At 68.2% G+C, this 25119-nt stretch overlaps 1 protein-coding gene across 1 annotated transcript in view; it reads left to right on the top strand.

The window, feature by feature from the left end:
• The first annotated feature begins 2739 nt into the window (after window positions 1–2739).
• Window positions 2740–25119, top strand: part of RXRA (retinoid X receptor alpha) — a 92724-nt gene continuing 70344 nt past the window's right edge. The window contains exon 1 of the mRNA XM_070378677.1: window positions 2740–2912. Coding sequence (XP_070234778.1) covers window positions 2885–2912 — 28 coding nt within the window. The 5' untranslated portion in view covers window positions 2740–2884. The remainder of the gene's footprint in view (window positions 2913–25119) is intronic.

The following is a 25119-nucleotide window of genomic DNA, read 5'->3' as shown; positions in this document are numbered from 1 at the left end:
TCAAACTCATGTCCATTGAGTCCGTGATGCCATCCAACCAACTCATCCTCTGTTCGTGGGGTTCTTAAGGCAAGAATACTGAAGCGGTTTGCCATTCCCTTCTCCAGTGGACCACATTTTGTCAGAATTCTCCACCACGACCCATCCATCTTGGGTGGCCCTACACGGCATGGCTCATAGTTTCACTGAGTTAGACAAGGCTGTGGTCCACGTGATTACATGACTCTCCCTGCCTCACCTCATTCAGTCTTCCCGTGACTCAGTGGCACAGGGTGACCGTGCCCACTCTACAGAAGAGGAGACTGAGGCACAGGGAAGGAGGGACCTGGCTAGGTCACACGGCTGGGAATAGGAAGAACTGGGAGCTAGCCCATGCCTGTTGACCTGGGACCACACCTCTGCCTGACTACCTAGACTGGAGCACACGGTCTTGCCCCTTGGCAAGGGCTGAAGAGATGTCTGTCGGATGAATGACCGACCCATGGCAATGGACGCAGGAACAGTTCGCGTTTCCTTGGCACCCCGCCCCCACTCGCAGAGCATGGCTGGCTGTCCGCACGGGATGTGGTGCGAAGGCAGTGCTTCACACAGGCCACTGGGGGCTGGGGGCCTGTGCGGGTCCACACCCTCGCTGGCCCAGACGTTCCCAAAATGCTGGCTTCATCCTCGCTGCAGAGTGACGGTGCTCCACGCCGTCATCTCTCCCGGCCTTGGCTGCCCTCCTTAGTCAGGTGGGCTAGCAGTGCCCACTGCCCAGCCAAGAAGTGGGTGCCATGGTACTGGGTGGTCTCCTCTCCCGAGCGGCGAGGGCCTCTTCATCTCCGGTGGCAGTGGCGAGGTCTGACTCAGGTCAGGAGGACAGGCTGGGAGGATGGAGTTCAGACGGGCCACTGATGGTGCACAGAGGGAAGGCCGTGCCAGGGGCAATGGAGACAGGCCCGAAGACGCGGGCTGGCACGAGGCGCGCACCCCAGATGTGTCAGCACCTGCGTTTGCTCCTGCTCATCCTGCATGCTTGCCCGCCCCCAGCCCTGGCGGAAGGAAACAGGCTTTAGAAGTGGGTGGCCAGTGGGGTGAAGAGGGGAGTGGGTTTGCTGGGACGGCAGTGATGAGGACCAGTCTTACACCGGCCACGGCTGGAGGCAGGGGCAGATGGGCAGGGGGCTCAGGAGCCAGCAAAAACCAGACTTTCTCGAGTAGGGGAGAAAGGCAGGCAGGGATCAGACAGGAGCCAGGGGGACAGGGCAAGCCTGGGCCATGGCCTGTGGTTGTGCTGGGGGAGGGAGGGCTCCCCAACCAGAACTTACCTGACAGCCCCCTCCCCCCCGCCGCCCCGCAGCCCAGGATGCTCCCAGTGGCCCGAGGGCCTCTCTCTGCAGCAGGACAGGTCTCAGTGGCCTTGTGGGATCCAGCCCCTGGCTGTCCATGGGGAGGCGGTCCTGTTGTGTGCCCATTCCACAGAGGGGAAAGTGAAGCCCAGAAGGGGGCTGGGGAGGCAGGCTGGAGATCACATAGGTGGCAATGGTGCCCGAGGCAGGAGGGCCCCCCTGTAGTCCAGGGCTGTGTCTGTCCCTGAGCCGCCGGCTGGGCCCTCCCATCAGTGCCCCTGGCCCAGGGGTCACATGTGTGGCCCGGGTGACGTGGGGAAGCGCCTCAGGAGTGGACCTAGCAGGGCAGCGAGCCTGGGGTGGGGCCGGGGTCAGGAGACCCAGGTCCACACAGGTAACTCACGCAGGAGCCCCAACTCCAGCTGCCCCGAGCTGTCAGGACGGGCATCCGTCCTTTCGCTTTTAAACAAACACGTCATGAATTTAGAAGTCAGGGCAGAGAACTGTCCAAGGCGTAAAAATAGCCACCTGGCCACAGAGTCAGCACCCAGCTTGCCGCGCCTGGTCCCGAGCCTGGTGCTCCCAGAAGCCGGGGCGCCCCCTCCCCAACCAGCCCCCCTTCCCGGGGTGGGGGGAGCCTCGCTAGCCGTCCGTGGGGGCGGGGCTGGGGGCGCCCGGAGTGTGGGAGTGGGGGCCGGATGGGGGCTCCAGAAAATGAAACCCCACACTAGACGCCGGAGCCGAGCCTGTGCCGCCCGGGGCCTCAGTTTCCCCAGGCGCCGGGCAGGCTCTGCGCGCCGCGCGGCCGGCCGCTTTGTGTGGCCGCCCAGACAATGGCCCGGCCGCTGTCCGCCTGCTCCGCCCGGTGGTTTTTTTTTTTTTTTGGGGGGGGTGGCAGGCCGGGGAGGGAATTCTGCTCCCGCCCCGCCCGCGCCCCCCGCCCCCGCGCCGCCGCCCCCGAGCGACTCCCGGGAACCCCTGGCGGAGGAAAACTTGCAAGTTTGCACCGCGCTCCCTCGCCTGCAACTCGGCGGCGGGGCGGGCGGCGCGGGAAGGGGCGCGCTCGGACGGCGGGGCGGGGCGCGCAGGGGCGGGGGCGGAGGGAGGTGCGCTCCGGGCGGGCGGGGCTGGGCGCGCGCGCAGGGGCGGGGCGCGCTCCGGACGGCGCGGGGGCGCAGGGGTTGCGCCCGGGAGGGCGGGTTGGGGCGGGGGGCCGGCGAGGGGCGCGCTCCGGGCGGGCGGGGCTGGGCGCGCGCGCAGGCCGGGCGGGCGGGTGGCGGCGCTGCGCCGAGTCCGCGCCCGTCGCGGGCTCCCCGCCGCCCCGCCGGCGCCGCCGCGGTCGGAGCGGGCGCGGGCGCGCGCGGCGGGGGCGCGGGCGGGCGGGCGCGCGCGCGGCGGGGGCGCGCGGCACAAGTGGTTTTACATTGTTGGGCGACTTTTGCAACAACTCGCCGCGCCGCGGCCTCCGCGCGCCGCCGCCGCCGCCGCCGCCGCCGGCTCCCGCCGCCCGGGCCCGGCCGGCCGCGCCGCGGGGCCGCCGCGAGGTCGCCGCAGACATGGACACCAAACATTTCCTGCCGCTCGGTGAGTGATCGCGGGCGGCGGCGGGGCGTCCCCGGCGCGCGCGGGGCCCCAGCCCGCCCCCCGCCCGGCCCCGCGCCCCGGCCGGCCCGCGCGGAGTTGGGGCGCGGGGCCGGGAGCGGGTGGGCCGGGCAACTTTTCCCCGGGCCGGCTGGGCGCGGAGCGGGCGAGGGCGGCGGGCAGCTCGCGGGCCGCGGCGGGCCGCCGACTTGGAGCGGGCAGCGGGCGGGCAGCGGGGCCGGAGGGGCGGCCGGTCGGCTGGACCGGGGCGGGGGGGACTCCCGGCCCCGCCCGGCGTTAGCTGGCGCCCCCCGCCCGGGCGCCCAGCTCCAGCGGGGCGGCGCAACTTGTGCGCTCCCAGCCTCCGGCCGCCCTGGCATCGGGACGGCCTCTGCGCCGCCGCCCGGGCTGCGGAGTCCAGCAGGCCGCCGGCCCTGGAACGCTCGGGACCCCTCCTCCTCCAGAGCCGCCCGGGCGCCAGTGGGTAGGGTCGCCGAAGGGCCTTAAGACCGGGACCATCAAACCCGGGGAGGCCCCCTTCCAGAAATGGGGACCCTCACTCTGGCGCACGCGAGTGTTCTCCTGGCGTTCCCTGGAGCTGGCCCTGCTCTTGGGGTGGACACCCTGGAGGGTCTGAGGGCCGGCTTCCCCGTCCTTCCGCTGCCATCGCGCCCAGTGGCTCCGTTGCCCTGGACCACTCTCCAGCTCCAGTTCTGGCCCCACAAAGGAGGAGGGGGCATGGCCAGGTGCCCCCAGCCCGCTGTCCTCCCGCGGGTTTGGGAACCAGTGAGAGGCAGGGGAGGGGGAGGGGGTGGGGAGACTTTATAAATGAGCCCGGGAAGGATATTAATTTGGCGGTGGGGCCGGCAGCCGGGCTGTCAGGCTGGGTGAGGGATTTGTGCTGAATGGAAATTAAAACAGCTGATTATGAATGAAACCCGCGGTCTGTTGCCGCTCCTGCCTGCCCACCCCTGGCAGCCTGGGGTGCAGTTTGGCCACCCGGTTGGCCGCCAGAACGCGGCGCAGCTGCGGGGACGTTTGTTGAGATGGGGAGGTGGAGGGGAGCCGCGTGGAGCCGGCCGGGCTTCCCGGGATGGTTGGGTGAGGGTCTGAGCACTCCTGGCAGCTGCGCAGAGGGGCGTGTGACATGGTGACCGGGGTGGGCTTCCAAGTTCGCCGGGTCCAAGAAGACTCTTTCCGTGACCCTGCGCGGTCCAGACCTCCGCAGGCGCCAGGCTGGGCGCTCTCCTTCCTTCTCAGAGCCTCCAGGGCGGGCACGCACGTCCATTTTGCGGATGAGACAACTGGTTGAGACCAGCGGCTACAAAGTGATGGTTTGGGGTTTGAAGCCCCAGCCCGTGGTGGCGCCGTGTGTATGGATTGAAAGCTGAGTTGATTCTGACTCGCTGCTGCTGGGCCTGGCTGGGGGGCGTCCCTATGTAGGCCAACAACTTCTCCTGTCGCTATTAAAGTCTTACACATATGTGTACACGCACAGAGGCGCCCCCTGGGACAGGAACGCTCAACTCTGTCTCTGCTCTTCTCCCAGGCCCCCCGATGAGGCAGGGCCCTGCCTGGGTGCCGTGGAGCCGGACGGGTCCCCGTCCCTGACATGCTGGCAGGGTCCTAGGAGTGGGCCCATGGAGGGCCCCTGCCGCAGGCTGGCTGTGCTGGAGTCCCCACAGGGAGGAAAAGTTGTGTCCCAGGAACCTGGACGGGTGTTATGTTCCCCCCAGCCCTCCCATCGCGGCAAGGAGGCTGGGGGTGGGGGCTTCTTTCTGACCCGGCCTGCGGCCTCCCAGGCAGCCCATGCCCCAGGCCTGAGCAGACAGCCCTGGACTCTGATTACACTTTATTTTTTTTCTAAGCTTGTGACCAGCTCTGAAGTCCAGTGGAGTTGAAGGTCCATTTAAGCGGCTACTTGCCTAAGCCCTTTTGTCAACACGGCCTAATCCCTTGTGGGGGGTGAGTGTCGGAAGGCCCTGCCTGTCCAGGCGTGGCTGGCTGCCCAGGGCAGATCTGGAGCAGTTGGGCAGGCGGCATTGCCCCTTAACGGTTGTCCATCCACTTTCGGGGCCTTGGGCAGAGGGCCTGGTCCTTCCAGCACCTACTGCCTGGGGTGTGGCGGGCCTGGGTCCTTGCTCTTACCTGCCCGGGAGTCTCCCAGCTGCCAAGCCTCCCCGTGAGGGCAGGGCAGGGCAGGGACGAGCCCAAGGTACGGATCTGGGCCCAAGAACTTGTCCACGGCAGCCCCTGCTGCCCACGGCTGACCAGCGCCTGTGCCGATTGAGAGAAGGCCTGTGCTGGCACCAGTCTGGCTGGTGGGGCTGCAAGGCTGAGTCTGCAGTCTCGAGGTCTCAGACCCCAGACCCCTGGCTGCTCGTGGCCCGTTTGCCTGGGGATGGGTGGAGGGCGCAGTAACAGCACAGTAGGTCCACTGATCGCCCTCTGGGCAGCTCTTGGGGACCTGGGAGAGCTCGGAGCCCGGATGAGGGGCATCTGGTAACATCAGAGCCCTCGGGACCCAAAATAGAGCACATTCTCGGGCCTCCCGAAATAACAGGGTCACGTGACTCTGCGGAGGCCGGGCTTGGAGGCCGGCCTGCCGAGGCAGTCCCGTCTTGGCCTGGGCCCTGGGACTGTTGGGGCGTTTGTTTTGGTAAACTCCAGAGGGGGCTCTGTGTGTTGATGGGGGAAGTGTCAGGGTGAGAAAAACAGCCCTCGGATGGGCTTGGCCGTGGCTGTGGCCATCGCCTTGCCGGCCTGGACTTGGACGCCTATCCGCTGCGCCTGGGCCCAGTGCGTAGCCCTGACCCACTCTGCCTGGACACGGTGGGACGTGCTGGGGACCCTCGGGAAGGGCCACGGGGGGCGGGCCGGGCGGTTCTGAGCTGGGGCTTGGCAGAGCTGAACGGGCAGCCGTGCGCACACCGGGGCGGCCGCTGGGGGCCGGCTCCAGCTCTACCAGCTCGTCCAGCTGCGCCTGTCCTTCAGGGCCTGCAGGGAGCTGGGCCTCCTCCAGGAGGCCCTCCGCCCGCCCTCCCTGGCCTCCTCCGCCCTGGCCCCCGCCTCCGTGTGGCTCTGGGGCAAGTTTCCGGTGGTGGTCCTCGTCTGTCATCCTGGGAGAGGAGGCCCCAGGGGCTGGTTGTGGAATTACTGTGCGTGCAGAATGGGGCTGGTGTGCGTGGCATCCGGCATCAGGACAGGGCCCTTGGTGAGGCAGGGTGGGGCAGACTTGGGGGGCGGTGTGTGTGTGGGGGGGTGAAGGCCCCGAAGGCCCGCCCAGAGCCTGCGGAAGCTGCCTGCAGAGTTCCACCTTCCCGGCTTGCCTGAGCTCTTTCCACAGTTGGCCTGTTTCCGCAGCGGGTGGTGGGCTCGAGCTTGGCGCGTCCCGTAGGAGCAGAGAGCTCCCGAGCTTGACTCAGCTGCCATGCACAGGCCAGGGCAGAGGCCCGTGAGCTGGCCCAGGACCAGACCTGACCCTCCTTCCCTCTTCCGCCTGCCCCTGGTTTTGTCAGAGTTCATGGCAGCTGGCCCTAGTGGCCAGGGGCTTGAGGTGCCCAGCCTACTGGTCTGTTCCCACGGGAGCTGGCTGCTGGCAGGCTCAGGTACGGGCAGGGGCCTGGACCCTCGCGGGCCCCGGTGCCTGGTGGGGCTGGTGTCCGCCGGTGGGCGCCCCTCGAGTCTTTTGCCCTGGCGTACACTGAGCAGATCTGTGTCCTGGACGCTGTGGTCAGGGGGCAGGGCCAGTCCCCTCCCCTCTCCCCGCCTGCCCTGCTCGTGCTGGGACAGCTCGGTTTCACTCTCCTGTCCGCAGGCCCCTCTGTCCCTTGCTCCCCCGACCTGCACCCTCTCGAGTGACCCGGTGTATCCCGGGGACCCTGGAGCTGCCCCTTCCTGGGGGGCTGTGTCTTCTTGTGGGCTGGTGGCCAGGCCTCTGGGGATCGGGTCCCCTGTCTTTGCAGCCTGTGTGTGTGTCCTGCCTGCCGGCCTATCGGAGCCTCAACTGTTCATCTGTAAAATGGACGCGCGCGCCGGCCTTTGCTGGGTGCAGGGGAAGGCAGTCGATTGTGTCTCCCTGACGGCCTCCTTCAGAGGTGCGGCCTGTGGTCAGAGCCTCCCTGTGTCCCCTGTCTGGGTTGATGACGGGGGTCAGGGGGCCCGGGTGTCCAGTGATGGAGCAAAACAGGACCATGAAGCAGAGGCGTAGCTGCTGCTGTGGCGGCCGTGCAGCGGACGCGGGAAAGGGGGCGGCCCCACCCCGTCCTCCACGCTCGGAGCACCGATGAGGCGCCTGGTCTGGGCTCCCGCAGCCCAGCTGGGGCCCTGCTCCGCGGCCCCTGGGAGGGGGCGGGCGAGGGCCTGGCTTGCACGCCCACTGAGAGCCTGGTGCGGGATGTTCGAGCAGTCGTGCCCCAGCGCCTCACAGACTGGGAAATTGCACCCTAGAGTTACAGAGCAATTGTCTAGCTCAGCAGCGGAATGAGCGTGAAATGGAGCAGAAAGCAGCTAAATAAAATCGGCCCGGGCCGACGCAGGGGAGAGTGGGGACGCACGTGCGCGCCGCGGCCCTGTGTGCCGCGCTCCGGCCGCCTGGCCCGCCCGCCGCCGGCTGTCCCGCGTCCCTCCGTCTGTGTCCCCGCGTCCCCGCGCGAGCGGGGCAGGTGAGCCTGGTGCCTGCGCAGGGCCCCCTTTCATCCGTAGCCCCCGTCTATCCCGTGTCTCTGAATGCCTCTTACAACACGTCCAGGGCCCTGTGCTGCCCACCCGAGGACACAGTGGTGCCATCCCCTGGGTGCCTGCTGCGTCCCTGGGCCTGGGTTTCTAGCCCCGTGACATCCTCGCAGGGACGGGCCCGTGGAACTGTGGGGGCCTTCGGGCTGGGCTCGCCTCTGGGCAGTTCCGCCTGCCTTTTCTCAGCTCCGGTTGGGCCCCGTGTCCAGGGACGGGCCGCGACCGCCTGATCCTCAGGGGGCGTCTTCAGAAACCACCTGCCTGGTGGGCCCTGCGTCTGTGCCCTGTCCTGCCTCCCCGGGAGCCCTGTTAGGTGTCCCGGGCCCTCGGGTGAGCGTTCTGTTCTGGGAGACCTGACGGGGGTTGAAGCTTCACTGTCCTCCTTCTCTCCCGTTCTCCCTGGAAGGTCCTCATCCCGGGTCGTCCCTGGCTGGGGGTAGGGCCAGAGCCGAGGGTGGAGAACCACGGGCTGGGTCACAGCTCAAGGCGCAGCCTCAGGACCCCTGTGGCCTGGGGTCCCCTCCCTCACCCCCCAGGGCGGAGCTGTCCGCAGCAAATCCCTGAGGGCCCCGGTGGGTGCTGGGGGGCCGGCAGCCACACCTGGTCCCCAGAGCAGGGCGGGGCCTCGCTTATCGCCGTGTTCCCCACCCCGAACACACACACACACGTGCTCGTGACTGCACGCCCCACGCGTCTGTGCCCACAGGTGCAGAGGCGTACACACATCCGTGTATACGAACAGCTGCACACGCATGCGCACACGCGCACCCAGGCCCGGCCTTCCCAGCTGGTTCTAGCACAGTCCCCACGAGGTCTTCCTTAGAAGGCCTCAGGCCTGCTGGCTGGCTCTGGTCCACTCAGCGCCCGGGGAGCACCTGCCCGGTGCTGGACGGGCCCCGCCGCCCCGCAGAGCTGGGCGTGAGCGGTGGGGGTGGCCAGGCTTCCTGCTGGAGCCGGTTCTGGCGCGGACTCTGGCGGAGAGGCGGGCTTGCAACAGGTGTGGGGGTGGGCCCTCCGGAGCAGGGTCAGCTGAGACCAGCGCCCAGAGGCCTGGCCCCCGGGCCTGCGTGGCCTAAGCTGGGAGAGGCGCTACCGTGTGAGAGGCAGCTGGTTGACACTGGGACAGGGAGGGGCCCCGGGCCGTCGGGGATTGGGGTTAGGCCGCCAGCTCTGCGCAGAGGGTGAGCCGGCAGCAGGCAGGGGCTGGAGTGGGGAGGGTCCTGGGTGGGCTTGAAGCCCGACGTGGCCAGTGCCCCTGTGAGTGAGCCCAAGCCTGGGCCGGGGTTGGGGACCCCACGTGGCTTCCTAGGGGCTCAGGCTGGGTCCCTGGGCTGGAGTTAGCTGTGCCTTCCTCGCGCATGGGCCCAGGAGAGGACCCAGCCCCTCGTGCTGGCTCATCCGAGCTGCATGGTTTCTGGCTGGGCTCGGGGCGCGGGGCACGGGGCTGCTGTGACGGGTCCTCGTGGAGGCTGCGGCTGTCTTGAGTCTGGAGCCTCTGGCACGGAAGGGAGGGGATGGAGAGGGGAGCGAGCTGGGCCTGGGCCAGCCGTGAGTAAACCCTGCAGCAGCCACGGACCCGCCCCCGCGGAGTTCAAAGCTGGCCCCAGGCGTGGCTGCGGGGCTGTAATGAGGTTACTGATTCAACCAGCTTCCTGGTGCTGCCGTGCTGAGCAGAGGGAGGCCGGGAGCCCCGGGACGGGTCTAAGTGGCCCGTAATTGACCAATTTAGCTTAAGTGTCCGCGCTGGCCCCGGGCAGAGGTCAGGTGGTGACAGCCCAGGTGGCCGGAGTCGCTGTGCTCACGCACCCCTGACGGACGGCTGCCTTCTGCTCCGGCCTCGGGAGCGGGCACCAGTTGGGCAGCTGGCCCCGAGCCCCCACCTGGGGGTCCCTGTCCCAGTCCCTTCGGTGCCCGTCTGTGGGCCCGTGTCCTCCAGAAGCTGCGTGCTGTCCCCGGCCAGCTCCAGCCAGGCCATCCCCAGTCGCCCCCTCGTGTGTGTGTGTGCAGGACGCGGGGCGGTGGGCGCTGGGACGGGGTGCTGGGCTTGGGCGTGGGGTGACAGCGTTGCCTTGAAGAAGCAGCGGAGGGCTGGCCGGGAGCACGCACTGCCCCATGCCATCCAGGAACGTGCTGGGGGTTGAGGAGTGGGTGGAGGTCACCAGCGGCTGCTGTCGTGGCAGCTCACCCCGCACCATGGAGGGCGCGCCCAGGGCCTTCTCCAGGGGCTGGTGGGCCAGCCTGGCCCCCGCTCTCCGGAGAATCCCGGCCTCTTGTCCAGAGCACCCACCTTGCCGGCCGTTGGGCCCTGAGAGGCCGGGCCGGGTGTTGGGGTTACTGGGCAGCAGTGGTCACACGGTGGTGACCTGGCTGAGCCGCCCCTCAAGTGGAGGGGCCCTGCGGTCCACGTTTGGGGGTGGGGCTTTCAGACTTGGGGAGCTTGAGGGATGTGCCCAAGGTGCCCTGGCGGATGAGGGCCCAGAAGAAGGTCAACGCTGGGGTCCGAGTGGTGGTGGGCCTCCTTCTTGGAGACACACCTGCTGTGCGTCCCCGTGACCCAGCTTTGTCTGGAGCAGCTTTGGGGTGCCCTCAGCAGAGGTTGTCACTTCCTGGAGATGCCGGATTGAGCTCTCGGGGATCCCCTAAGCCCCTCTGTGGTTGCCACACCTGGGCGGGCAGGTGGTCGCCCCCACCCCACCTGCATGGGTCAGGAGAGCCCGTGTCTCGCAGGGCTGCAGCCCAGGCCGGGTGGACAGTCCAGTTTGCTCCCTGGCCAGCTCGCTGCGTGTCTGGGCAGATCCCGTCTCCCCTGCCGTGGTTTCCCTGGGGCCCTCTGGCTGCTGGAAGTGTCGGCCTCTCGCCCTTGGCCTCCTTCCCCTGAGCTGGGGACCGCTCCTCAGGAAATGGCTCCTTGTCCTCTCCCTGCTGAGGGGGCAGGCCCGGGGCTGTGGGAGCTGGGAAGTCGGCTGAGGGTTGGCCGGACGGTCAGTCCCGGCGGGCCCACCTGCCCAGCTCTGGTTCTCACCTGGGGTGTGATGGTGAGGCGGTTTGGGGGTGAGCAGCGTGAGGGGGAGTCTGGAGCGTTGCAGATGGAGGTTGGGCGGGGCCTGCGGGTGCTCCGAGGCCAGTTCGTACCCTGTGCCCTGGGATTCTCCGTAGGGCCGGTGCATCCATGGGATGCGCATTCTCCGTGGGATGCCCCAGCGTGGCCCTCGGGCCACTGCTCAGGATCCTGTGACCCTCACCCCCTTCCCATGCATTCAGCGCCGCTCATTCTGCTTTCTGGCTTTTTTGTGTTCAGAGCTGATTGGTGAGAATGAGTGTCAGCTCTGAGCGGGGAGGCCGGGTGTCTCTGGGCTGGCCAGTCACTTTTCCAGGTCTCAGTTGCCTCACCTCTCACTGCCTGGGGAAGTTAGGGAGGCTGCAAAGAGGAGGTGATGTTGTTAGGCTTTAAGGGATAAGCTAGAGTTTGCTGGGTGGGCGGTGGGTCAGGACCCACCCTGACAGGTTTCAGAAGGATCTGGCGGCACAGCCAGGCTCCTCCGCTGGCCTCTGGCTGGGTGGCCCGTCTGCTGGTGAGGCGCCAGGTGAGCACGGGGGGTGTGGTCAGCTGCTCTAGGAATAATTAACCTTGGAAGGAGGGGAGGCCGGGAATGGGCCTGGCCGGCACCTGGCGGCTGGCAGCTCCTCTGGGCCCGTTCCTGCTGACCTGACGTCTCCTCTGCTGCCTGGGCCTGGGACGTGCTGGTCTGGAACGTGACCACGCTGGCCCTCCTCGTGAGCTTACACCAGCTCCGGCTCCTGGGGAAGGGGGTGGCCAGAGCTGGGCCCCTCTCCACGTGGAGCAGCTGGGGTCCTTTCCTCCGTCGCCTGTCTGCCCCCATCCCTGGTCCATCGCCAAGGTGCCCCCGCCCCCCACACGGAGCCTCCTGCGGGAGCACTGGTCTGCCTGATGGCTCCTCACTTACCCCCTCCTCGCCTGGATTGAGGAAAAAGAGCTCTGATTGGGGCCAGAGTCCACGGGAGGTGGCAGAGCCGCCCCTGCCCCACCCCTGCTCCCGGACTTTCTGCCCAGGATCAAGGTCGGGGGGTGGGCAGGAGGTGGGGGCCTTGGGTGCCGAGTGCCAGGCCACTCTGGGCTCAGACGGAGGCTAGGTGGGCCACGACCTTCCAGGGTCCAGCTGGAGGGTCTCGGACGTGGGGAGGAGAGCCAGGGCCTCCCCGCTTCCCTCGTCTGTGTCCCTGGACAGAAGGTGGGTGCCAGCGACGGCCAGGGGGTTGCTCAGAGCCCTGTGGCCTGCCCGTCCCGGCCTTGCCGCGTGAACTTTGTGACTTGGAGCGTGTTACTTCCTCTCTGTTTATCTCGGTTTCCTCGTTGGTGAAATGGAAGGAAGGATGTTGGGCCGCGTCGGAGATGGAAGTGCTGCTCCCCACTGGGACCCTTGGCCGACACCGCCGGTCGGGTGGGCTCTTGCTCCTAGGGCAGGGGGACCCAGGAGCAAGACCTCGGTGGGCTTGGCTGGAGGCCTCGTTTGCTGCTAAACGCAGAGCGGCAGGCACCGCTGTGGCCTCGGAAAGTGTTTGTGGGCTGAGTTAGTGTTTTCCAAAAACACATCTGCCTGCTCCCTGCACTTGAGACTCAGAGTCGTCCTTGTTGGATGCCCCTCTGGGGGTCCGTCCCGACTCCCTGGGGAGGGGAGCCCTGCTGTGCGTGTCTGTCCACCCCGGGGCCTACTCCTGGGCATGGAGCAGCCCTCGAGAGAGCCTGAGGCCAGGGCCGGGGCAGTGTGTGTTCCTGTCCCCCCACGTCCGCTCTGAGTGCCGCAGAGGCCGCCGCCTCCTGCTGCTGGGCAGAACCCGGGCTTCCCTTGGACCCAGTACCCGGCTGCAGCGTGGGGGCCCTCAGCCCCAGGCGATGCCCTGTGTTGAGACCTGGTTCCTTCCTCTGCAGCTGAGGCTGTCTTGTTGAAACCTGGCCAGTGGGGCGAGAGGTTCAGAGCTAACCTCCCTCCTGCCTGCCGTCGTCTGTCCGTCCCTCCGTCCGTCTGACTGGCTGTCTGTCTGCGGACGCTTGGCTCCTGCTGGTCGCTGGCGTGGCAGGGTTGTGTGAGGCCCAGCCCCCGGGCTGGAGAGTGGTGCTTGGGGTCCGAGGGATGGGGTGGACCCCGGCACCACTGTCTGGGTCACTTTAGACCAGAGTCTTAAATCCCCTCTGGGCCTTCTCCGTAAAGTGGGGCTGATAAAGCGTGGCAGGGTCGGTCATTCGTGGTTGACAGGCGTGGTCACGCCTGCCTGTGCTGTCAGCGAGGGGATGGCGTGAGTGGGGTGTGGGGGGGCTGTCAGGGAGGGGATGGCGTGAGTGGGGTGTGGGGGCCGCAGGAGGCAGCGGGGGCGCAGCAGAAGCGCCACCGGTTTGCCCTGGCGTCACTGGGTTGGGCTCTCTAGAGGGGGTCGTGAAGGATGCACGGGAGTTTGCCTGGGAGACGTCAGCTTCTGCATGCTCAGGTTTGCACCTTAGTTCTGTCTGACTAACGTGTCTGAGGCCTCCCCCCAGAGCTGCTCGCATCTCCTGTGTGGCTGGAGCTGAACCAGCCAGGGGGAAGGGTAGAGATGGAATCAGAGAGCCCAGAGAAGCCTCTGAACTTTTGTCCCAGGAGGTGGAGCCGTTGGAGGGTCCTGGGCCAGGGGGGTGGCGTCTGGGTTGTGTGTGAGGAGGGGCCGGGCCTGGTGACCTAGGCAGAAGCGGTCCAGGGCTTTGGCCCTGAGCGTAAGAGGGCCTGGGGCTGTGCCTTTTACCCAGTAAGGAGATCATAGCGGTGGCGGATTTGGGGGCATTAGGACTTTGGTGTGGGTGCAGCTTGGCACCTGGCCGCTACTGCCTGGACCCAGGCAGCTGGGCGGGCTGGAGCTCGTGCCATGGGCCACCGTTGCAAATGGGCGCCCAGGGGGACGGGAGAATCCGCAGGCCAAGTGCACCGCAGAGCCTGGGGTGTCCGAGAGCATCCGAGGCCCTGCTGGGCCTCCCTCGCAGGCTGAAAGGGTGGGCAGGTGTCCGGGCACAGCCCCCGGCCTGAGCTGGGCTCCCACGGGGTGTTCGGTGCCTGCTGACTTCCTCCCAGCCCTGTGGCTAGCTCGGGGCATGGGCCTCCTCTGCCCAGGCGTGGTCTGAGTGCAGGACCGCGGCCAGTTCTGGTTCTTGGTTGGCCGGCCCCCAGTCCAGGTGCCGCCCCTCTGACCCCGGCTGGCACCCTTCCCGCCCGCAGTCCCAGGGTCACGGGGCAAGGTCACACCTCCCAGGCCCTCGCTGGCTGTGGTCCTTGGGAGACAGGCCGGCTCCTGTGTGTCCCCGTGCCGCCCTGCCCGCAGCTCATTGCTGCAGGCTGCGTGCTTGTGGACAGTCCCCGTGTCTCCCCTTCGGGCAGTGGGGCACTCTCACGGCCAGCTGACGGGGGGATGGAATGGCTCTCGCGCCCACGCTGGTCCTGGAAGGGGCTGATAAGCTACAGAGTCGTTATCGCGGGGGCAGCTAGGGACCCCCAGGCCCCTGGGGCCGGACATGGGGCAGGCAGATCATGGCCTTGGGGGAGCGAGTGGGTCTCGTAGGGAGACCCTCCGGGGTTCTGGAGGTGGCCTGCCTGGGCCTCCCTCCCCCGCTTACCCTCGGCCCCTCCTGGTGCAGGCCCCACACACACATGTGTGCGCATGGGTGCCCCCCTCCCTGCTGTCACTGCCGGCGTGTCCCAGCCGTCTGTACGCCCTGCTTGGAGCCTGGTGGCCCTCGGCTCACGTGCCCGTATTGGGTGGGTCCCTGCTGGCCGTGGGTCCCTTGGACTTGGCCCTCAGGACCGAGAGGCCAGGGGGCCCCGGGGTCTGCCCCATCATCCTCTGTTCCAACTCACAGGACCCCTGCCTTGCGTGCTCCGGCCGGCTCAGGGGCTGTGAGCCAGTGGCTGCTGGACAGAGAGGCCAGGACTGTGAGTGGCGTGTGTTTGGGCCCCCCGTCCTCAGGGACCCCCATCCTGCCCAGACCCTCCCTGGGGACTTGGAGCCAGGACCCCGTGGGGGCGCATAGACGGAGTCGGGTCACCCCTGTGGCCGGGTTCCGGGGCCAGAGCGCACGTGTGAGCCTCTGTGTGCCTGAATGGATCGCGTGTGCCCACACGTGTGAGCCTCTGTGTGCCTGAATGGATCGCGTGTGCCCACATGGGCACGTCCGGCCTGGAGATGCACCCACAGTCCTTGTGGGCCCTGAGGGCTGGGAGCCCAGCTGAGCGGCAGGCGTGGGCAGTGCCCGGGGTGTGTGCGGCAAGACCCGGCCGGTCTGAGGGGCAGGGGTCCTGAGGGACAAGCGCGCCATGCAGGATACTGGGGTTTCTCCCAAGGGCTGGGGGATGGGGAGGCCCCGATGGGGAGGACTGGGGGACGGGGGCCTGCGGGCAGATGTATGCTGGAGAAGGACCGCGGGGCTGTGCAGAGGGGTGTCTGGGGTCAGCGGGTCCTGGGTCAGACTGCCAATGTCACCCCCAGTCTCCCTGGCCAGTCCCCTGGAGCTCCCCCTGGTTCCAGGCCTGGGAGAGGGGTCAGATGAAGGTTAGATCCAGGGGTGGGGGCGAAAGGGACCCCAGGAGGGACCAGGATGCTCTGAAAAGGCCTGCGGTGGGCGGGGCCTCCTCCGTGGCCCCTGTCCCGCTGCCCCGGGCCCGCGCTGTGGCGACCATGGTCAGCAGCGCTCACCCGCCCTTTCAGCGGGTGCCCCGGGCAGGCTCAGACGGTCGATGAGCCTGACCCAGCAAGGGAGGGCCTCCCTGGACGAGGCGGGTGGGGAGGGTCCCCGCCCTGCCAGAGTTGGGGGGCGGTGAGATGAGGGAGCCCCAGCCCCCATCTCGTGCTCTCTGGCTGGGCTGTCTTCTGTTCCGAGCGATCCTGCACCCTGGGAGAACGGGCCGGCCTTGAAGCCAGGGTCAGTCAGTTTAGTGCGAGTGAGCCTGACGCCAGCCCTGCAGGCGCCGCAGGGAAGGAGGGCGTGGAAGCCTTCCTCGCGTCGTGCACACGAGGACACAGGTCTGAGCCGCTCCGAGAGCCGGGCCGGCCCCTCGCATCCTGACCGCCTGCCTCGGACGGAGCGCTCTGCTGATGGTGAGGGTCCCGGGGGGGGAGAATCCCGGCAGAGGGAGGTGGTGGGCCGGAGCCATGGGCGGGGCGGGGGTCTGTGTCCGAGGCCCACAGGGCCTCAGCCCCTCGCCCAGGGTCACCTGGCTGGTCAGCGGCAGCGCTGAGATCCGAACCTGGGTCTCGGGACCCCTCTTGGGCCTTCCCTGCGCAGGGCGCAGAGCTGGCCTCCTGGGGTGGCTGGAGGCTGGGTGGGGGGAGACATTCCTAGTCCGGGAGGGGCGCAGCGTGGACGCCCTGCTGGGCCGGGAGATGCCTTGTTTCCTACACAAACAACCAGGGCTGGCTGGAGCAATTTTATTTTTATTTCCTATTTTTACTTCCCCGTTGGCTCTTTTTAGCAACTCTGGGTTAGATAGGCCCCCGCCCTCCAGTCTCCACCCGGCTTCCTGGCGCGGTCCTGGGGCCTCGGGGAAGCCAAGTGCGTGTGTGCGAGACCCTGGCTCAGCTGCGTGGCTTGCACACGCCTGGTGGCGGGGAGCTCGTTTCTCCCCAGGTAGTCCTGCGAGGAGGCCTCTTCCCATCCCCGGGGGCCCATCGTGGGGAGTGGGCGGCGGCCATGGGTGTGCCCCTGGGCTCACGGGCCCATGTCTTGACGCCCTGCCCTGGTTCTCTGCTGGAAGTTGAGGTTGGGGGTGGGCGTGACGGAGGAGGAAGGGTGATCAGCGTGGGCGTGTCTGCTGGGAGGAGTGGGCTGGGGACACCCAGGTGAGCAGTGTGTCTGCCTCGGACTTGGCTGGGCAGGGTGTGCTGAGGGCAGCCTGGACTTGGCTTCCTGCAGACCACATCTGCTGGGCCCAGGCCCGACTCACTGAGGGAGCAGCCTGCTGCGGGGTGGCGGGGGAGGCGTTAGAGGTTCTGGCCAGCGAGGTCTTTCTGTGATGGGTGTGGGGACGTGGGAACCCTGGGTTGGGGGGCTTACCACCCAGCCTGGGGGAGGGGGCCCTGGCCCGCCTACGTGGGTGCAGCCGGGCCTTGTGCTGGCATCTGGCATTCAGGGGTGGGTCCTGGCCTCCCGGGTCAGGCCTGGGTGGGCCTGGGGCTCAGGTGGAGAGCTTATGGGTTGCAGTCCAGCCCCTGGCCTGGGGCCGGCCTGTGCCCAGCCTGCTGCACCCCCGTCTGCGGGTGCGGGCGGGCTCGGAGGACCCTTGAGGCCTCTCGGGTTGCAGGTGTGGGGCCACCAGTCCCAAGCGTTCTGCACAGCAGGAGACTGAGGTGCCGGGCTGGGCACCCTGCATCGTGCTGTCGGCCCCAGGCCTTCCGTGTGGAGGGGAGGGCGGGACAGGCCAGGGTGGCAGGGTTTATCCAGGGCTCGCTGTGGGACTAGTATGGGGCCGTGGGGTCAGAACGGAAGGCCGGGATGGGGTCACAGAGGCACGTCCATCTCACCAGCCCTCCAGTGTCCACGTCAGAGATGGACCAGCAAGTCTGGGTGAGACCCCAGACACCGCGGGTGCCTGAGGACGCAGGGTGGTGTGGTCGGGAAGAGCTGTGAGTGGGATGGACGGAGGACACTCGGGCCCAGCCCCGTCCCGCTCTGTGCCCAGGGAGGCCCGCTCCATGCCCGCCGCTCCATCTGTTGGCAGTAACGCAGGTGCCAAGCAGCTGGCTGAGCCTGGGCTCGCTCCTGCTGAGCCCACTCATGCCCGGACCCTCTGCCACTCCGTAGGTGCTGGGTGGGCTTCCTGGGTGGGCTTGGGCAGCAGTGCCCAGACCCACCTGGTAGGTCTGGGATTCTGAGCCAAGGGGCCTGTGGAGGCTCCCGAGGAGGAGCCGGCCCGGCCTTGTTCTGGCCCGCCGTGCTCTGGCTGGCTCAGCTGGCCTCCCTGGTGGCTGCTGTCCTGCAGGAGATGGCCTTCCTTCCGGCTGAGGGATGTGCTGGCCCCGTCCAGGAGGTGCCCCTGCTGCTGGCAGGTGGGTGCCGAGACCGTGGGGAGTCCCTTCGTCAGAGGCCAGAACATTGCATCCTGTGGCTGAGGCGGGTGGGGGACACCTCCTCCTTGGAGAACACGAGATTTCTACGCACCCCGCCCTGCAGAGGCGGCGTGGGCAGAGGGTATCTGGCTGGCGGGGCTGCCTTGTCACTGCTGGGAGGAGGGACTCCTCCCAGGAGCCTGGGGAAGCCGCGTGCGGGCTGGGTGGCCCTGCGGGGGCAGTCCTCCTGAGCCTCTTCTGGGTGCCCATTCGGCCCTTCGCAGCTGAGTGACCTGGGGCAGTGTGTCTGTCTGAGCCTGGGCTTTGTCCTCTATGGAGGGGGCTGGTGACACTTCCAGGGTGGTCGTGGGGGTGAACCTGCAGTTCTGGGGGCTGCTCTGACCCTCAGAGTCCTCGTCTGCAGGCTGGGGAGAGGAGTCCTTACTGTGGAGGCCTGCCCCCAAGTGCCCGCGGCACCCAGCGGCCGGCTGGGCTGTAGGGGAGACGTGGGAATTCGCCCCCCTAGGAGGGAGGAGTTTCCCTGGAAGGGGCGGTTGCAGACTCTTCTGGGGCCCAGGAACCCCCCAGGACCAGGAAGGGAGCCCCCTTGCCGGGTGCCACCTTGATGCGGACGTGGGGGGGCGCACTTCGTGCCTTGTCCCGTCCTCACTGGCCTTGCCCCCTAGCGGCCTGGGCAGGGGCGTGTGTTCTGGTGGGCGGCTCCCTGGTGGCCGGGCTCGGGGGACCCGCCGCGCCCCACAACCCGCGCGCCCAGTGAGCACGGCCCAGGCCGTGGAATGGTGTGATTCTGGGTGCCTCTCTTCCTTCAAGCAAAGAGGATCTTTCGAAACTGTGGGAAAGAGCATTTCCTCCCCAAACGCGGGTGGGGGGGGCGGGGGCTCGGTCAGCAGATGTGACGTCCCTGGCGCCCTCTTGCCCTTCTGTACTCGCGCCCGTGACACTCACGGGCCCGTGGCCGGAAGGGTGAGTGGGTGGTCAGGCCTGGTCAGGGAGGTGCCCCCTGCAGAGCAGAGCCCTGAGGGGTCCTTGCTGGCCGTGTGCGCTGTACATCTGCACCTCTGAGCCTTCGCTCTCGCCGTTCTCGCTGCCGGGAGGGCCTGCCCTGCCCTCCCCCAGTTCTTCGTCCCTGCAGCCTGATTCCCGCATTCCTCCACCTCAAAACCGTCCCCAGGCCCGAGCCCGCGTCTGCTCTGTGCCCCAGGTGGGGATCTGGCCAACCACACATGCACCCGGCCTGTCCTGCCCCAGGCCTCAGTGTCCCCAGCCCCAAGTGGGTCCCTTCCTGTGCTGATGGGCAGAGAGGATGCTGTGGTCCCGTGGCGGGGGTGCTGGTCCCGCGGGCCGGGCCAGGCCCGGGGGCGGGAGCTGGGCTTCAGCGATCTTGCTTCCTGCCCACGCTGTGCTGGAAGGGGCTGTGATTTGGCCCCCTCCCTGCCCCGGGCTCCTGACTCAGCAGCCGCAGGGTCGGGTGGTGGGGGGAGACCGGATTTCTCGACAAAAAAACCCCAGCCTGGGGCACCCATGGCCCAGATTTCTTTTGCGAAGGTGGGAAGTCGAGCCCCGGGTTCCTGTCTGGGTTCCCAGCAGGAGGATGGGGTGGGGCTGGAGTCGGCTCTGGGCCCTGGGGCTGTGTGCTGCCGCCCCTCCCCCCCCGGCTGGACTGCCCTTCCCCTGGGCACCACCCTCTGTGGCTCCCCAGTGCCCGCAGCACGTGGCTCTGCTGCCGCCTGGCCCTGCTCTCCTGTGACCCCCCACCCGCCCCCGCCCCGGGTCCCTTGGTCCTCAGGAGCCATGCCTGCCCCGTCCTCCGGGTCCTGCCCACCTTCCTGCTCCGTCAGGTGTCTGCAGGTGTGTCCTTCCTCCAGGAAGCTCCCCTGGGTTAGGTCCTCTCTCCTCACTGTCACGATGCCAGAGTCTCATCCCCTGGAAGGAGTGGTGGGCGTGGCCTCGGAGCCCCCCCACCAGTGCTGGCCGATGGTCAGACGGCGAGTGCGGGGTCGGGGCCACCTCCCGGGGCCCTGGCCACGTGGAGGGCCAGGGTCTAGTGTTCAGAGCCTGTTGCTTCGGCTGCTTGAATGGGAGGGCCCTTTGCCTGATGGTGTTCGGGGGCCCCTCTGCCTGGAAAACGGGAGTGGGTGACCCCAGGGGCCATCGTGAGCGCCCAGGCTCAGGGCCTCGGGCAGCGTCTCCTTGCCTGTTGGGGGCACAGCCACTCCCCCTGGGGTGTCTCAGAGCCGATGTCGGCACGACCTGAGCGTGTGCCCAGGGAAGGAGCCAGGCGTGCAGATAGAGGCTTCATGTCCCCTGGGCCAGCAGCAGTGGGGGCACCTGGTGGGCTCGGGGCCCTTCCTGCCCAGCCCTGGGGCCAGAATGGACACGGCCCTTCGTGGGGGTTGTTAATCGCGGGCCGTGCTCCCCTCTGTTCCCGCTCCCTTCCACCTCTGTGTACCACTGGGAAGTGGAGAAGCATTGGAGGCTCACCCCCAGCCCCGTACATTCGTGACTAGATCTGGGACACCTCCTGGCGCAGAGGCGGGCCGGCCACGGTGCTGCTGCACCTGCTTTGCAGGCGGCGCCCGGACGCCTTTTCCTACGGGAAGCCCTCCTAGATGACCCCCCCCCCAGGAGGGCCCCCTCCACACCCACGGCCCTTGCCTTGTGCATCTGGCGTGTCTTCCCCCCGCTTGCTGCTAGGGACTGTGTGGGGAGCAGGAGGTGGCGGCAGGTGGGTGTGGGTCGCGGGGCTGGTGCTTGCTTGCAGTGCTCGCTCACCCGTCCCGGAACGCCTGACCAGTCTGCTGTCCCTCCCCCGCTGCGCGTGGTCCTCGGGGCGAAGCCGCAGCTCCAGGGCTGGCACGCGTCCGTACTCCCGCGGGACCAGCCTTCCCGCTCCGCTTCCTGCTGCTGGAACTTTGGAGCACGTGCTGTGCCTGCCCTGAAACCTCCCTCCCCGACGGCCCCTCCCCGCCCCGCATGGGGGTTGCCCCCGCAGACCCTGGGCGGTCGCCACAGTCCTGGCTGCCCCCACCGTCACCCTCTGCCCCCTAAGTCTGCCCTTTCTTCTGAGGCTCTGCGTCCGCATGTGGTTTGCTGGAGGGGCCCCCGTCCCGACCCTCGACTGGGGCCCGAGTTCTGCATCTGCGGGGGTCCCAGGGGCTGTGCCCCCTCAACTCTGTGCAGGTCTTCACACAGGGAGTGCGGGAGGAACGTGACTGAGGGCGGGGGTGGGGCTTCTGGGGGTAGCCACCCCCCTCCCCGCGTCCTCCCCGGGTGACCTTGCAGAGCTGGGGTGGTGGGAGCTTGGGGGGCCTCCCACGTGGGCACGGGGTGGGGGGTGGTGACAGCTGGGCCTGGCCGAGACCCCAGGTCACAGGATGGCAGGACCGGGCCTGGAGGAGGTGCTCTGCCCGACGCAGCGCTGGGGGGCAGCGGAGACGCTGCCCCTGGACTGCACTGGCCAGAACCAGGGCCCTGCAAGAGGACCTTGGCCGTGGGAGAGGCTCTGTGCTTTGGGGGGATCCCTGCGAGCTGGGGGGGACTGGGGCTGGCACTGGGAGGCGACGGGCAGGTGGAGCTGGGGTGGGGGCCGGGGTGTCCCCCAGAAACGGACCGTGCTGCTGCAGGGAGGAGAAAGAGTTAAGGGCCGAGGGAAGTAATAATGTTTCTAATTTTCCCGTGTAATTTGATAAAAATGTAAATCGCTGGGTGGAGGACGCCCCGGCCGGCTGTGGTGTTGACCGAGGTGAACCGTGGGCTTGGGGTGGCCGGCCTGCCTTTGTCTGCGCCCCCCGCGCAGAGCCCGGTGCCTCCGCCCCGATGGACAGGCACTGGGGGGCGGGGGGCGGCCCTCGCGGTGTTGGGGTGTCCACCAAACGCAGGGCCCCCGGGGGGGCGGCTCGGAGCTGGGCTCCCCTCTGACTGCCCCACCCCGATGTCCAGAGGAGTGCGGGGCCTGCGGTGACGATGGTCGCGTCCTGGGTACGTGGGGTGACGCTGGAGATGCGCTGTTGGATGAGACAGGTGGCCAGGAGGCGCTGGTGGGGGCTCGGGGCAGCCATCCAGGGGCCCCAGGGTGGGGGCGAGGCTGGCCCGGGGAGGGGATCAGCGCAGGGGTACGGGTTGATGGCAGTGTGGTGGGCAGGGGGGCAGCCATGGGAATCCCTGCTGCTGCAGAGATGGGGCCTGGGGTCAGGGTGGGGTCCCGAGCCCCCGAGGGGTGGTGGTCTTAGGGGTGGGGGCGCAGTGGGGCTAGGCTGCGGTTAGAGCCATATCCCACAGGCCAGGACTGGGGGCGCTGGGAACCGGGGTGCACTCTGGGAATTGGGGTGCCTTGAGGTTTGCATCTGAGAGGTGGTGCTGTTTGTGGGGTCGTGGTGGGGGGAGGCTGGAGTCGCGGGCGGTCGGTTGGGCCACGCGGGCTCTCATGGAGGCGGGAGGGCCTGGGAGCACAGGCACCCGAGCTGGGGACGGAGCCTGGGAACCTGGGGCCTGCGGTCAGAGCCTGGGGTGTCCTCAGGGCGGCGTTTGGTCAGCACAACCCCGGGGCTTGAGGGTGGGAGCAGGCGGCGGGGCGTTGGCGCGGCCTTGGCAGATGCAGGGAGCTCGGCATCGGCCGGTGGGCGGGTGCTGGGCAGCGCGCTCCCCGAGGGGGCGGGGGTGTTCGCTGAGCATAGGGCACTCTAGGGGTCCCCGCCGCAGGTCAGTGGGTCAAGGGCTGGGGGAGCCCGGTGCTGTTGGCTGGCCCCGTCTTGGCTGTGGGCCTGCCTTCCTGCGAGGGGGGCGCTTCTGCACGTCTGTACCCCTGCCCTGTCCCAGAGTCCATCCCTGGGAGGTGTCCTGCTGGGCCTGGACGCTTGATGGCCGGGCTGGGGGGCAGCTGGGACCTGGGTGGGGAGAGCGGAATCCCGAGAGTGGCCCTGAAATGCCTGCCAACCCCCAGCCTTGGGGACCTCAGCCCGGCCTCGCCCCGGACTCCGTCTTCGCCCCAGACTCCGGCTCCGCCAGCGTCCCTGGGAGCTGCCGTTTTGCGCCCGCGGGCAGAGCGTCTCCGGGCAGGGGCCAGCGTGTCAGCCGAGCCCCGGTTCTGTCACGAGCGGTGCAGGCAGTGCCCGTGCTGAGGGGGGCTGACGAGGGGGCTCGCGTCGGCCCTGGGCTCACGGCGGGGATGGGGGTCCCCTGAGCCCTGCTCCGGTCCCGGAGGGCCCGCGTGGAGGCTCTCCCAGGAGAGGGGTCTGGACCTGGGGCTGCCCCCCTGCCGATGTGGCTGTGCCTGCACACCTGGGCAGGGCGGCTCTGGGCAGGGGGTGACCCTGCCTGGGGGAGGGCTCGGTGGGCTTGGGGCTGGGGTGCACGCCTGGTGGAGGAGGAGCCAGCAGACAGGGACTTGCGGCCTTCTGGGGGCTCTGGGAAGGGCGCTGAGGCTGGCTCCGTGGATTGGGGGGAATTCACGCCAGCATCCTGCCGAGAATGCTTGCTCCCTCCTGCCCTGCTCAAAATCTGGTGTATAAACGATCATACTCTCCATTCTCTCCTATTTTCTTGTTGGCAGGGACCCTGCTGCCCTCCCCGGGCACATGCCTCCGCCCAGGGTACGTACGGGCCCGGGGTCAGGAGGGGTGGGTGTCCAGATGGCCAGGCGGGTGTGCCTGCCCAGCGATACCAGGAGATGCCGCGCTGATCGCGGGCTGTGATTAAACGACCTGTCCGGGCTGGCTGGGCAGCTGGTCAGTGTCAGCTCGCACGGCAGGATGTGTGGACGCTGCTCGCTGCGGCGGGGGTGGGGTGGTGGATGGCGGGGGAGAGCAGGGGCCGCCGGGAGCCTTGGGGGCAGGCTCTGTGGGGTGGAGAGTCAGACATGCCGCTGGAGTCAAACACCCCGGCCTGCCCCACCTGCCCGCCCTGGCGCTGGCCCCTGGCCCCTCTGAGCCTCAGGCCCCTCGTCTGTGGAGGTGGCTGCCCATCATGCCCTCGCACCTGGGCGGAGCAGAGGCCCCTGGTGGCTGGTGGGTGGCCTAGGCCTCCGGGGGCGCCTGCCGTGGGCTCCTGCTCCTTGGAGGCCGGCAGTTTCCACGCAGGGTCTTCCTCCTTGGAGGCCCAGCGGGCACGCAGCTCATGGACGCTTCCAGACTTGCAGCCGGGGTCGTCATGTGGGCGCCTGGCTGGCTGTGTGGGGCCTCGTGGACTGTCCCTCCCACCCCGGGCAGCGGCTCACCCCGGATGTTTTCCTTCTGGGTCGGGAGGCAGGCGGGAGGGAGGTGGGCCAGGCTCCGCGCCCGCCCCACAGCACCCAGGGCCGTGTTGCAGGGGGGCTGAGGGTCCCGGGTCCCCTCTGTCCTCATCCGTGTTCTCAGCGGGCCTTTCTCTGCTCCCGGGTCAGGGTGGGCAGACGCCCTGCGAGGGCCGGCAGGGCCTCCTGCCTCAGCGTCCCCGCCTGTAAAGCGGGGGCAGCCGATGCAGCCGTCGGGAGGAGCGTCTGCCCCGTGAGGTCTGCCTGCCGGCTCGTGAGCAGATGCTGGCGGCGGAGGCTGCTCTCTGTGGTCCCCTTAGGAAGCGATGGCTCTGGGGACGGTGCTGACTCTTCTGGGAGCGGGCCGGCCGTGGAGATCCAGACAAGGCAGGGCTGGAAACAGGAGGTCGGGGAAGCTGCTGGTGGCCTCGGGTCTGTCGGTCCCCTCCAGGGGCTCACCCCTTGTTGGGGTCTGTGGGCCCAGGGCAGGGCACCGGGCAGGGAGGCGCGTGTGGCCAGGCGATGGGACGGAGCTGGCTGTGCGTGGGCAGGTGTCCAGCCCCCGCCCTGACCTGATCGCGTCACCCCAAACTTGGCTCCCTCCCAGCACAGGAGCCCCCGGTGGGGCAAGGATCCGACGCCCCGGGAAACGTGATCCCCTCCCTGGCCTGTGAATATTTCATCAGTGGATTAAAAATTGAAGCCGAACCATCATCCCCCACCCCAGGAGGGTGGAGGAGGGGAGCTGGCTCTGTTTCAGGCCCGTTTGAGTCTTTCTCTCGATAATGGAGCCTTGTCAATTAGAAAGTGACATTGCTGTTTAAAATGCCGCTGTGCGGCCCTCTTTAATTAAGGCCGAGATGTAATAACCAATCTGCTGCCGTGAATGAATTTTTAACCATCCGAATGAGGGGTGACCGGTGCCCAGCGGGGTTTGTCAGGGTGGGTGTGCCGGGGGGCCTCAGGAATTCGTGGGGGCTGTGGCGCTGGCCGGGCGGGGCATCTGGCCTGTGTTGGTGATGGCGTGTGTGTGTTTGGCGTGTGTTGGTGGTGGGGTGTGTGTCTCTGGCATGTGTTTGTGGGGTGTGTGTGTGTCTGGTGTGTGTTGGTGGGGGCGTGTGCCTGGTGTGTTTTGGTGGGGGTGTGTGT

This window comes from Bos mutus, chromosome 11, assembly GCF_027580195.1.
Source record: "Bos mutus isolate GX-2022 chromosome 11, NWIPB_WYAK_1.1, whole genome shotgun sequence".
Lineage (NCBI taxonomy): Eukaryota > Metazoa > Chordata > Mammalia > Artiodactyla > Bovidae > Bos > Bos mutus.
Note: the sequence above shows the minus strand (reverse complement) of the source record. Positions and strands in the feature narration are given on the sequence as shown.